Below are 12,541 nucleotides of genomic sequence, written 5' to 3' on the forward strand. Positions count from 1 at the left end.
AAGACTGATGAGTTGCTGGTTTTAGACTTGGCATGCAGACTGGTATAATTGAAAAACTTCCTATCCATCTAGAACTAAATGGTAATCTCTGGCAGGAGGTGATCATGAATGAGAAAAAGGATGGCTGCATGAAAAATGGAAAAAGATTGGATGAAAACACAACCTTCGTGGCCCTGGTGCTAATGGCAGATGGGACTGTCTCTGAACCACAGCATAGGACAATGGCAGTTATAATATATCGGATGACCTGTCCTGGGCCCAGCACATAAATGCAATCACAACGAAGGGTGGCAGTGTCTCCACTTGCTTAGAAGGTTAAGGAGATTTGACATGTCACCGAACACTCTTACAAATTTCTACAGAGGTATTGTTGAAAGTATCCTGACTGGTTACATCTTGGTCTAGTACAGCAATTCAAATGAAAGAAAGAAGCTGCAGAGAGTGGTGGACTCAGCCCAATACATTATGGGCACATCCCTCCCCACCATCGAAAATATCTACATGAGGCTCTGCCTCAAGAAAGCAACATCTATCATCAAAGATCCCCACCATCCAGGCCATGCCATCTTCGCGCAGTTATCATTGGGCAGGAGGGACAGAAGCCTTAAGTCCCACACCACCAGGTTCAAGAACATCTACTTCCCTTCAACCATTCGGTTCTTAAACCAACCTGCACAACCCTAAACACTACTTCAGTATAGCAACACCATGATCACTTTGCACTACAATGGACTTTGGCTTTTTCATTCTAATTGTGTTCTTCCTTGTATAATTTATATTTAATTTATGTTTCTCTTGTGAATGTTGTGCCTCTAATGCTATATGCCTGTGATGCTGCTGCAAGTAAGCTTTTCATTGCAGCAGGATATACATGTACTTACTTGTGTGTATGACAATAAACTCGACTTTGATTTTGACTTTGTAACTAAAATTAAAATGAACATTTCACTATTGGCACACATCTCCCATGCCTAAAAGATGTTTATGCATTGCTGATATACACACAGAATGTACAAATAGCTATGACTTTACACACTCTCTGCTCCTTTGTTGCAATGAACTGTATTCTGAAAACCAAGAACAATTGCGGGTATGATCTGATAATATATATTGTGCCTATAGGTTGATAGGTAATCTATCATAGGTGTTTACAGTAAGGGAGTAGATACAGTGCAACTATTTTCTATAGTGTGTGGTTGGGTGTGGTGGGAAGAGGAGAGGGATTCAGTACAATAAGGCATAATCTCAAAATTCAGCTGAGCCATGTGGCAGTGACATCAGGGAGCAAACTTTCACACAAAGTGTAGTGAAAACCTGAACCTGGAAAGTGAAGAGTCAACTAAAATTTTCAGTGTCGAGCTAGATTTTGTGCAGTAAGTGTACTAATGGATATTGGCATGGCCTAGAGTTCACCAGAGTTACATCAGTTGTAACCAATGGACCTCACTCTCCCCACTCTTCTGGGATTGAACATCTATATGTTAATTAACTCAATAAAGAGTCAAAACTGCCACTAATGTACTCCCTTCCAAGCCTTAAACAATGAATTATCAAAATCTGACTTATTAGTAAATTTCTTGATTACATTAGAACCACCTTAATGCCATTGAAATTCACAGTGTTGATACAGTTACAATGTTACTTTCTAGCCACAAGCCTTCTGTGATGAATATTTGTTCAGCCAAGCAAACAAATAAAGCTCTAGGGCCTAGCCAGAAAAGGTGGCAACCTTTGTTATTGCACTATTATCTTCATCAAGATCTCCTGAGGCTGTGGAACTATACTGCTAATGTTATAACACTGCTGGTGAATTTAAGGCTGCAATAAATAACAGCATTTTATGGTAAATGAGTCATAGAAGAATACCATAGGTTTTAGAGGGCTGTGTACGTCAGATTTATTGCAAATAAATGTTGTTTTCAGTCAGGATACATCAGAGCTAGTTAGATGCTTTGGAACCCAACATTCCTTACTTGGGAGAAGCGATTGTTACAAAGATCCCTCCTCTCACGCATTCAGGTGCAGATCTAAATTGGAATATGCAACTCCTTCTCTACTGCTATGTAAGCTAGACCCTATCCTTAAGAATAAACACTAGTTTAACTTACAGAGGTGGTGGAAGAGGGAAGGATAAGATAATAGGAATAACTCAGATAGGGTGAGGCAAGATTGCTGTAGTGATAAGATGCTGAAGTTATCTAATTAATGAGGAGTGTGTGTGTGTGTGTGTGTGTGTGTGTGTGTGTGTGTGTGTGTGTGTGTGTGTGTGTGTGTGTGTGTGTGAGAGAGAGAGAGAGACAGAGAGAGAGAGAGAGAGAGAGACATAAAAACTGTGTACAGCAGTGTCATAGGAAATATCTGGCAGGTCAGGTCGTACTAATGGAAAAAAACTGAGCTAATATTATAGTTGGATGATTTACAGCAGAACTAGCCAATCCTTGGGCCGGAAGGGCCTGTTACCACGCTGTAAATAAAACTTTAAATTTAAAAAATTAATACAAACAGAGAAAGCAATTTACCTAAAGTTATTGATTTTGATACCAATTCCAGAAGACTGAGTGGTAATCTTTGAACCTGCGTTGGGCCTCATTACAATGATGCACGAGTCACAGAAAGGTCAGGGTGGGAGTGGGATGGAGAACTGAAGTTGCAATCAACTGGCAACCCAACATCTCCCTTTCAGAGATATTCCCTTTGTCCTTTCCATTCCTCCACCAACCTCTCTGCAACTCAAAACTTACTTGTTTTCTCTCTTTCCCAGTACTGACAAATGGTCTTCAAACTGAAATGTTAACTCTGTTTTCTGCCCTGCTAAATATTTCCAGCATTTTCTGTTTAATCTCTATTTACAACAGGATATGGGGTAAAAGCAGGCAAGGGAAATTAAGGTACAGAAACGCTGTGAATAGTAGAACAGGTTCAAAGGGCAACCACTGGTGAAATTGAGGGTTATGGTAATTGGACAGGAAAATAGAAGCCAAAGGTCAAGACCACGATAATTTTGTTGAATAACAGAGCAGGCTTGAGGTGCTGTGTGGCCTATCCCGCTGCTATTTCACGTACTGGTACTTGTTCTGGATGATTCATCAAGAGTACTTTGCATTCAGTTTGTATTGTTCTGAAATTTATACTTATGGGGTCAGAGTGACAAAATAAACTCTTCACAGAAATCAGTAGATGGCACATAAGGAACAATTCATTCACAATTCAGCAAAAGCTGCAATTGAACAAGTATTATAATGTTCTTGGGACATATAATACTTGTAACTGCCTGCTATACAAGTCAATGTGCATCACTCAAATTCTGTTTCCTACTTCATAAATTGGAACTATGTTTCTCTCTATGCCATGGATTCAAGCAATGTAGCATCTTTTTGAAATTACTGGCCAAATGGTAGGGGAAAGAACTGATAGACAAGATCATAAGAAACAGAAGCAGGTTCATAAGATACCTTGGCCACTCAAACCTGCCCCACTATTCAATAATATCATGCCTGATCTTCCACCTCAAACATTATTTCCTGCCCTAAACTCCTATCCTTAATTCCTCTGATATCCAGACCACTATGTCAATGGGGAATTCAAAAGAACATACCAGAAGCAGGTCCAACACACCAAAAGCTGAGATAGCAACACTGAACCACACAGGACTATGTAAATGCAAAACAATGATGTTCAATCCCAAAGGAATGGATCAGATCAAACATCTGCAGTATCGGCACATACAAGTATAAATGGTGGCAAGCAATTAATGGGAGAAAGAGGGTCCAGAAAGATTCCCATTCTCTACAATGACAGATGATTGGAGTGGAAAAACAAGGCCAAAATATTTACAACCATTTTCAGTCACTAAAACCAAATTATCTACCTCAGCCATATCTTGATGCCTCCAACATCACTCGAGCCAGTCTTCAGCCAAATCTATACAGTTCATGTGCTGTGAAGAAAAATCTGACACACTGAATATACCAAAAGCTGTGTGTTTCCCAGCCACATTCAAACTGTAGTGCTAAAGATGTGCTTAAGGATTAGCCTTACCAACAGCCAAGATATTCCAGTAAAGTCACAACATTGTTTCTACTGGACAAAATGGAAGGTTGCCCAGGAATGTCCCTGCAAAAATCAGGATAAATACAATCCAATCAATTATTACCCCATCAGCTTCTTCTCAATCATCCAAGTGACGGAAGGTATTCCCTAGGGATGTCCTTTGCAAAGAAATTCGGACAAATACAATCTGGCATAATACCATCCAGTCTACTCTCAACTATCAGCAATATGATGAAAAATCATTGGAGTTACACTCCAATAACCTGTTCACTAATGCTGTTTGGATTTTGCCAGGACCACTGAACTCTAGACCTCATCACAGCCTTGCCCTAAACATGGACCAAAGAACTGAATTCCACAAGTGAACTGAAAATAACTTGCCTTGACATCACAGCAGCATTTGACATCCAGTGGTATCAAGGAGCCTTAGTCAATGGACTCCTCTGTCTAGTTTCATATTTTGCACAAAGGAAGATGATTGAGGTTGTTCGATGTTAATTATCACTGTCCCGGGAAATCACTGCAGGATTTCCTCAAGGCAGTATCCTAAGGTCAGTAGTGGAATGTTTCCATTCAAATCCCCTCAGCAAGTGAAGCAGTCCAGGATTATAATGCAAGACTTGGACAACATTCAAACATGGGCTGATAAATGAGAAGTAACTTTAGTGCCACAAGAATGCCAAGCAATCATGATCTCCAAAATGAGAGTGTTCAACTATCCCTTGACATTAAATGTCATTACTATGGCTGAGTTCATCACCATCAATATCTAATTCATTACCACTGATCAGAAACACAACTGGACCAGCCATATTAATACTGTTGCTGTTCAAAGTAGTTCAAAGGCTGGGTATTCTGCTGTGAGTGACTCACCTCCACACGCAAAACCTTTCTACCATCAGCAAGGCACAAGCCAGAAATGCCACTTGCCTGAATGAGTGCAGCTCCGAAACAGTCAAAAGTCTTGACATCAGTGGGAATAAAGCAGCCCACCCACCAATCCAAATGTTAACACCCTCCACCACCAATACACTCAAGCTGCATTGTGCATCATCCATAAAGTGTACTACAGTTACTTCGCTAGGTTACTCCAACAGTATCTCCCAAATCTGTGCACTTTACCACCAGAAGAATGGCAACAGACACGGGAAGACCACAACCATCAGGTTACCTTCCCAGTCGGACACCATTATGACTGGAAATATATTGCTGTTCATTCATCAATGCCAGATCTAAATCCTGGAACTCCCTACCCACAGTGTGTCGGAGTATCTTCATTAACAGGACTGCAGCAGATCCAGAAGATAGCTTTCCAAGACTTTCTTAAGAGCAATTATGAATGGGCAATAAAGAAAGCCTTATCCAGCAATATCCACATCCTAACAGAAATAAATAAATAAATGTGTAATCAAACGGTACTAATTTGCCAACAACCCTATCACTGATGCTCAGTTTTGGTACCAAGAAGCTCACCTGCCTCCAGACCTCATTAAAATCTTTTTCTGAAACAGATACAGGAATTGAATTCCAGTGGTAGGCGAAAATTATTTTCCTAGATTTCAAGGCAACATTTCTCTGAATGTGGCACACAGGTAAAACAGCCCATTTGACTGACACCCAAACCATCACCATAAAAATACAATCACTCCACTATCCATGCACTGTGGCTGCAGGCTATATCTTCTACAAGATGTACTGCATCGACTCACCAAGGTCTTTTTGACAGCACCTCCCAGACTCTCAAATTCTACTAACTGGAAGGGCAAAGGCAGCAGAAGTCTGGTAAAAATATCACCTGCAGGTTCCCTTCCAAGTCATGCACCATACTGTCTTGCAGATAAATTGCCATTCCTTAAGCATCTCTAAGTCAAAATATTGAAGCTTCCTATATTTTGGGACTTTGAGAGTACCATTACCACACAGACTGTTGCACTTAAAGGCGGCAACTCATCACTTCTTTCTCAAGTACAATTATCACAGATCAGAGGAGGAGGCTGGGCCCTCATAGAGCAATCACATCAGTCCCATTCCCCCACTCTTTCCCAGTTGTTCAGCAGATTATCATCTCTCCAATGTAAAATCAAGTAAACAGCAGATGCTGGTTATCCAAAATATTGTTTTATCCAATTCTCTTTTAAAAGCACTGGATAATTCTGTTGCCATCACCCCTACAGGCAGTAAATTCTACATCCTAATCACTCACTGGGTAAAACAAAAATTCTTACATTCCATTTGAATATTTTGCCCCAATCCTTGAACCATTTAGTAATGGGAAAAGTTCCCTCTGTTTATCTTTACTAAACTAATCAAGATCTTACATTCCTTCCCAACATTCTTAGCACAAAAGCAAAAAAAAACACTAGGTTCTCCAGTTTAATCCCAAGGTGGAAATCCCTTAACCCTAAAACCATTCTGGTAAATGCTTTCTGCACCCTCTGGTGGGTCTCCACATTATTCCTATGGTGTGGTGACCAGAACTGGATGTATTACTCCACTTGTGGCCTAACCAGAGTTTCATAAAAATTCAGTGTAACTTCCCTGCTTTTGTACTCTGCCTGTTTACAAATTCCAGGATCCCATATGCTTCACTTGCCATTCTTCCAACATCTCCCTCAACTTTCAAGTATCTATAGACATACAAGCACAGATCCTCTTGTTCCTGCATGCCCGTAGTTTGCACAACTCCTTAATAAAATAATTTTGCTTAATACATGCAATTTTCTTTCACAACTCAATGCTGGATTTTCTTTATCAATTCAAACTTTTCAAGTGCCTTTTAATGTTTTCACTTTATTATCTATACTAATTTTCATCTCTCACTTGTCTGCCCATTCAGCCAGCCAATCTAAGTCTTCTTGGTATCTGTCACTAACTTCCTCCTGTACACCACAGTTTTATCAAGATTTGCATGAACTGCAATTTGGAAATTTTACCATGTTTGCTCACGTCTAAGCCAAAAAAAAACTGGTTCTAGCATTAATCTCTGAGGAACAATACTGTCCACCATCCTCCTGTTTGAAAAACAACCACAACACTTTGTTTTCTGCCTTGTACCAATTTCCTGATCATACCATTAATGGCCCTTTAATTCATAGATCTCAAATTTTGAACCAGCCTTTATCAAACACCTTTGGAAAAACCATGTTAATGACTTCTACTCCATTCCCTTCACCAACCTTCTTTATTACCTCATTAAATAATTAAATGTTTAATAAATCACGCTTTGCTTTTAACAACTCAATGTTGGCTCTGCTTTTTCAAATTAAACTTCACCCGATTCTTATTAATATTCTCCCCCTAAATATTGTTTCTTAAGGCTTTTCCACAACACAGACTAAACAGGTTTGCCTGTAGATGCAATCGCTTGTCCTCACCACCCATTTTGAACAAGTTTGCGATAAATGCCATTTTCAAGCCCAGTCCCCCCTTGAATGGACAATAACTGCTCACTGTGCCAATAATCTCACATGCCATGAATGAATAAAAACCATTGAGTTATTTGCATCCACCAATCTTTAAGTGTATGATGAAACTTCCTACTAGAAATAACAGAGTAAAAATTCCTGGGAAATACTTCAATCTTTCAACATTATCTTTACACTTCATGGCTGCTGTTGTAAAAATATCTACCACAGCAGTTACTTGATACTTACCAGATACTTGGTCAGATTTTTACTGGGTTCTCACCAAAGTGCATGCACTCTAACTCAAAACAAAGCTAATATTGGCAAAATCACTGAATGCCTTGGAGTACCAAAGTTTAAATTATCAATAACTGTTAAAGAAAGAACTTGCAATTCTATGGTACCTTATCATGCTCTTCAGGGATTTCAAAAATACTTTGAGAACAGTTATTTACTTTTAATACGCAGTCACTGTAGCTAACATACAACTCAGCATGGGCCCACAGATAGAGAAAAGATGAATAACTAAATAAGTTTGATTTAGGTATTGGAGATACAAAACATTTACAAAGAAACTGAGGATCCTTTGCTCTTTTGGTGTCATGAAATACATAATAAGTAATATATTTTTCAAGTTATATCTATCTCAACAGCTACGCAATGCTTCAGCATTGCACCTCCAATTGTGATGTGATTGGACTGGAGATTTGCAACAATATTGCCTGGGATGGAGTATTTCAGCTAATGAGGAGAACTGGAGTGGCTGGGTTCGCTTTCCTTGGAGAGTTTTCCAAGTTGAGAGGAGATTTAACTGAGGTACACAAAATTATCAAGGCCATCAATAGGGTAGATAGTGAAACACTTTTCCTCTCAGCAAAGGTGTCTATAACCAGGGTGCATAGATTTAAGGTAAGAGGTAGGAGATTTAGAGGGAACATGAGGAATTTTTTTCACCCAGAGAATAGTTGAAATCTGGAATACACTGATGGGGTGGTAGAGGCACATACCACATTTAAGAAGTATTGAGACAAGCACGAGTTGAAGTGCCATGATACAGCAGAGTACAGTGCTGAAGACTAGTGCTGAGAAATGGGATTAGTATCAATAGATGTTTGATGGCTGGCATGGACATGATGGTTTGAAGGTCCAGCTTCCACGCTGTATGATCCATTGACTATGACTTAATTATGCCTCACTACTGTACCAGCCTAGATTATCTGCCTGTCTACAGTAACAGCTTGAACCCGGGGCCATTGGATTTGGAAACAATTGTATCTAGCTGGCACAGTGGTAACAAGTTAATTCTGGGTTTTTCAACCTAGCAGTTATGAGAGCCATAATGGAAAATAAACTCAAAAACTAATTTTGCTACTGACAATATGGACACTACCTGTTTTGCAATATTTAAATTAATAATGAGGTTGCATCTAGGTTCTGTGATAATACTGGAAGAATGTATTAAAATCAGCTCCAACACGATTCAAGATCCACTATTGAGCCCAAAAAGCTCAATATTTTAACTGAGACTAAACTAGAACTAGTTATGGAATTGATTTTTTGTGAAAATGTTACTGTGTATAATAATAATATTATTTTGTTAAATTGAAATCTTGTTAAATTTAATACCAAGTAATATCTAATTTCTAATCAGTATGTTACATTGCATTTGGTATTTTAAAAATTATTCCAAGTTACAAATGTACCAATTCAATCTAACCAAATCATTGTGCAAGATACCATTCATGGTCCAATTGTAATGACTGTGAAATAAGATAACTAACAGAATAGTCAAAATATGTGCACTAGTTATCAACTAACAATGTCTTTTTCTAAAACAAAATGTTAGCTCGTGTCGATGCTGAATTTTCTGAAGGCTATTAAAATAAAACTGTCACGTCATTATAAGCACACAAGGCAATCAATCTCTACATGTCCAACTGCCAAGATCTCCAAGTTATACTCTTATCAAAAATTACAACTGGTAGATGATATATTCATAAGACAATGAAAATCGATAATTACTACTAAATACCTTCCTTTTAAGTTTTAACTTTATCCTTGACATTCTTTCACACAGTGGACTCAAGCAAAGGCTATTTGCCCACGTCTAGTCAGTTTTCAGATAATTGTGGGAAAAGTACAGATTTTCGAATGTAGGTAGCCAAAACAAGGCTTTGCGCCTTTACCTTTGAATGTCCTGTCCAACAGGTTGCAGTCCAGGCAAATAGTGTTCCTTCTAACTATCAGCTAAAATGCTAACAGAATGGACCCGGGCGGAGAACAAGTAAATTCATTGCTGTGTAGGGAGCAGAGAGGTCCAGGAGAAGCAGCCAGCCCTGCCAGCACAGGGTTTTGCTTTAATCCATTAGCCTCTGCGTGAGGGGAGTGGACGCAGCGCTGTGGTCCTGTGGAGAGCATATCAGGGCAATGCTGCCGTTCCCACAGAGTATACTCGGAGAGCGACCGACCCACTGTGGGATCTTGCTCTGCCCAGGGGTGGCCTGGGCTGTGGCCCTGGGGAGGAGCCCCAGGGGATCCGCAGGTGCCTGCCGCCGGCCTGGCAGCTGTTTCCCGATGCCCTGCCCCCTCACCTCCACTCCCTCGCCCCCCTCACCTCCATTCCCCGCCCCCATCCTTGTGTTATTTAGAGATAAACTTAAACAAGAACTAGCACGCATGGAATGGATGAATGTCACACAGAAAATGAACATGTGGACCAGAGTTCCCAGGAAAACACCAATAGTAATGCAGCAAATGAAAGCAACACACCTGTGAAAACAAGTAGCAGCCAAAAAGGACCATTAAACCACCTCAGAGACTAATTGAAAGCTGCTGAGTGGACAACGGTTCTTGGCAGGTTTATAAGGACAAGGTATTGTGTTTGTTTTTCTTTAAAGGGGGAAGATGTGTTATTATGTAGTTATAATAAAGAAAGGCAGTTCACAGTAGGCAATGCAAGGGGTCACATGGGGAAACACGAAGTGGCTGTAAATAGAGAGGGAAAGCAAGCCAGCCTGCCTGTTGGTTAATAAAATGTTCAGATGTTAAACCCATGCAAAGTTTGTCTCTTGATGAAGAACAAACATAACACCCCTCACCTCCGCTCCCCACCACCCCTCCCCTGCCCTGCCCCGCTGCCCTACCCTGCCACCCCCCTCCTCACCTCCGCTCCAGCACCTGGATGAGCCGTTGCTTCATCCACCTGACGTCCCGCGGCGCGTTGTCGTCGAACGACATGAAGACCACATGGCTGTTGTTGGGCAGCGCGTCGGCCAGGGGGGCGAGCGCCGGCTCCGAGGCCCACAGGCACTCCAGGAAGCCCGATTTGTTGGTGAAGGCGTGGAAGATGAGCGAGGCCGGGCTGTGCTGGTGGCTGGGCGGGAAGCTCAGCGGCCCGTCCAGCGTGTCGAGCGTGAAGGCCGGCGCTATCATGCCGGGCTCCAGCTGCGAATCGAGCCGCCAGCCGAGACCCCGGGCCAGGCTGTCACTATCTTCCGAGGCCGAGTCCACGCCGACCGGCTGCGGGGCCAAGTCGTAGCTCCAGCCCAGCACCGCCCGCTCCTTCACCTTCCACAGGTTCTCGCAGCCGGCGCCGTCGGGTCTCCGGCAGGGCCGCGGCGGGAGCACGGCATCGTTGCTCGATAGGCCGGAGCATAGGCCGAGGAGCAGAACCGGCCCCCAGGCCACGGCACCGAGTCGCTGGCGCATCGCCCCCGGTACCAGCAGCTCGTCCGTGACAGCGCCCGCTGGGATCCAAACACTCCCGAGCCCAGCTGCCGCCGGCCAGGGAACTGACCTCCGACTGCTTAATCAACAAACTTCTGCTTCTGGTTACTGAGAAAGAGTTCAGCTGTTTCTGTTTCAGCTTATCTTTTGTGGCTTTCAAGTTCCCGAATTGCCGTACAATTCTCAATGTTCAGATGTTTTGTTTCCACCACTGCCAAGGTCGAGGGAACGTAAGAGTTGGCGTTCACATCCATTTCAGGCATATGAACCCGAGTGTTTTATGAGTCTAAAATAATAACTTCTGAAAGTTTGACATTAAAAAAAATCAGTTTTATAACTCTGAAAGGTAAAAAAAGACTACAGGTGATGGAATTCTTAAAAATCAGGATATGAGCGTGCGTCAACTAGAGAAATAATTATTTTGGACAAAGCTGTTTGGAACATTATTCTATGAGAGTGGAGTATTTCTGGCAAGGCCAACATTTCACTGTTTTCTTGAACTGCGTGTTGGTTACTTGAAGGGCAATTTGTCAGTGTTCCCATGCACATTGCATTTGCCCTTGGAATGGAGAACCATGATATTTTGCTAGTCTTGCTGGTGCACTGCAGTGCATCATGTAGATGCTATGCTTTGCTGCCATAGTAAACCAATGACTTAAGGATTGAATGTTGAGGTTATGTATAAAGGGATTTGTTAGGTATAGTGTCGACTTTTGTATTGCTGCAGCTTACTCCATTATACTCTTGGTAAATAACTTTGGGGAATCAATCATAAACTGGATGGTGCAAAAGGAGGCCATTCAGTCCATTAATCATTTCCCAAATGAGCTTTTTGATCTAATTCTATTTCACTTTGGTTACAGCACATTAAATGCTAATCCAAGAACACGTTAATGTCAGTCCTGATGCAGGGTCTCGACCCAAAATGTTGACAGAATCAGAATCAGATTTATTTTTACTGACGTATGATGTGAAATTTGTTGTTTTGCAGCAACGGTACAGTGCAAAGACATAAAAAATGTATAAATTACAAAAATAAATAAATAGTTCAAAAAAAGGAATAAATGAGGTAGTGTTCATGGATTGTTCCAAAATATGATGGCAGAGGGGAAGAAGCTGTTTCCAAATTGTTAAGTTTGTCTCTTCAGGCTCCTGTACCTCCTCCCTGATGGTAATAACAAGAAGAGGGCATGTCCCAGATGGTGAGGGTCGTTAGTGATGGATGTTGCCTCCTTGAAGCACCACCTCTTGAGAATGTCCTTGATAGTGGGGAGGGTTGTGTCCGTGATGAAGCTGGTTGAGTCTAAAACCCTCTGCAGCCTCTTGTGATCCTGTGCATTGGAGGATCCATACCAAGCTGT

The 12,541-nt window shown here is 41.4% G+C and overlaps 1 protein-coding gene across 1 annotated transcript in view; it reads right to left on the reverse strand.

Annotated features, from left to right (window-relative positions):
* The window catches only part of si:dkey-256h2.1 (uncharacterized protein LOC337520 homolog), a 115,399-nt gene extending 103,107 nt beyond the window's left edge, over nucleotides 1–12,292 (reverse strand). Inside the window, exon 1 of the mRNA XM_052016769.1 lies at nucleotides 10,618–12,292. Within this exon, the coding sequence (XP_051872729.1) occupies nucleotides 10,618–11,162 (545 nt within the window). The 5' untranslated portion in view covers nucleotides 11,163–12,292. The remainder of the gene's footprint in view (nucleotides 1–10,617) is intronic.
* Nucleotides 12,293–12,541: the final 249 nt, after the last annotated feature.

Source organism: Pristis pectinata, chromosome 5 (genome assembly GCF_009764475.1).
Source record: "Pristis pectinata isolate sPriPec2 chromosome 5, sPriPec2.1.pri, whole genome shotgun sequence".
In the NCBI taxonomy this organism is placed as follows: Eukaryota; Metazoa; Chordata; class Chondrichthyes; order Rhinopristiformes; family Pristidae; genus Pristis; species Pristis pectinata.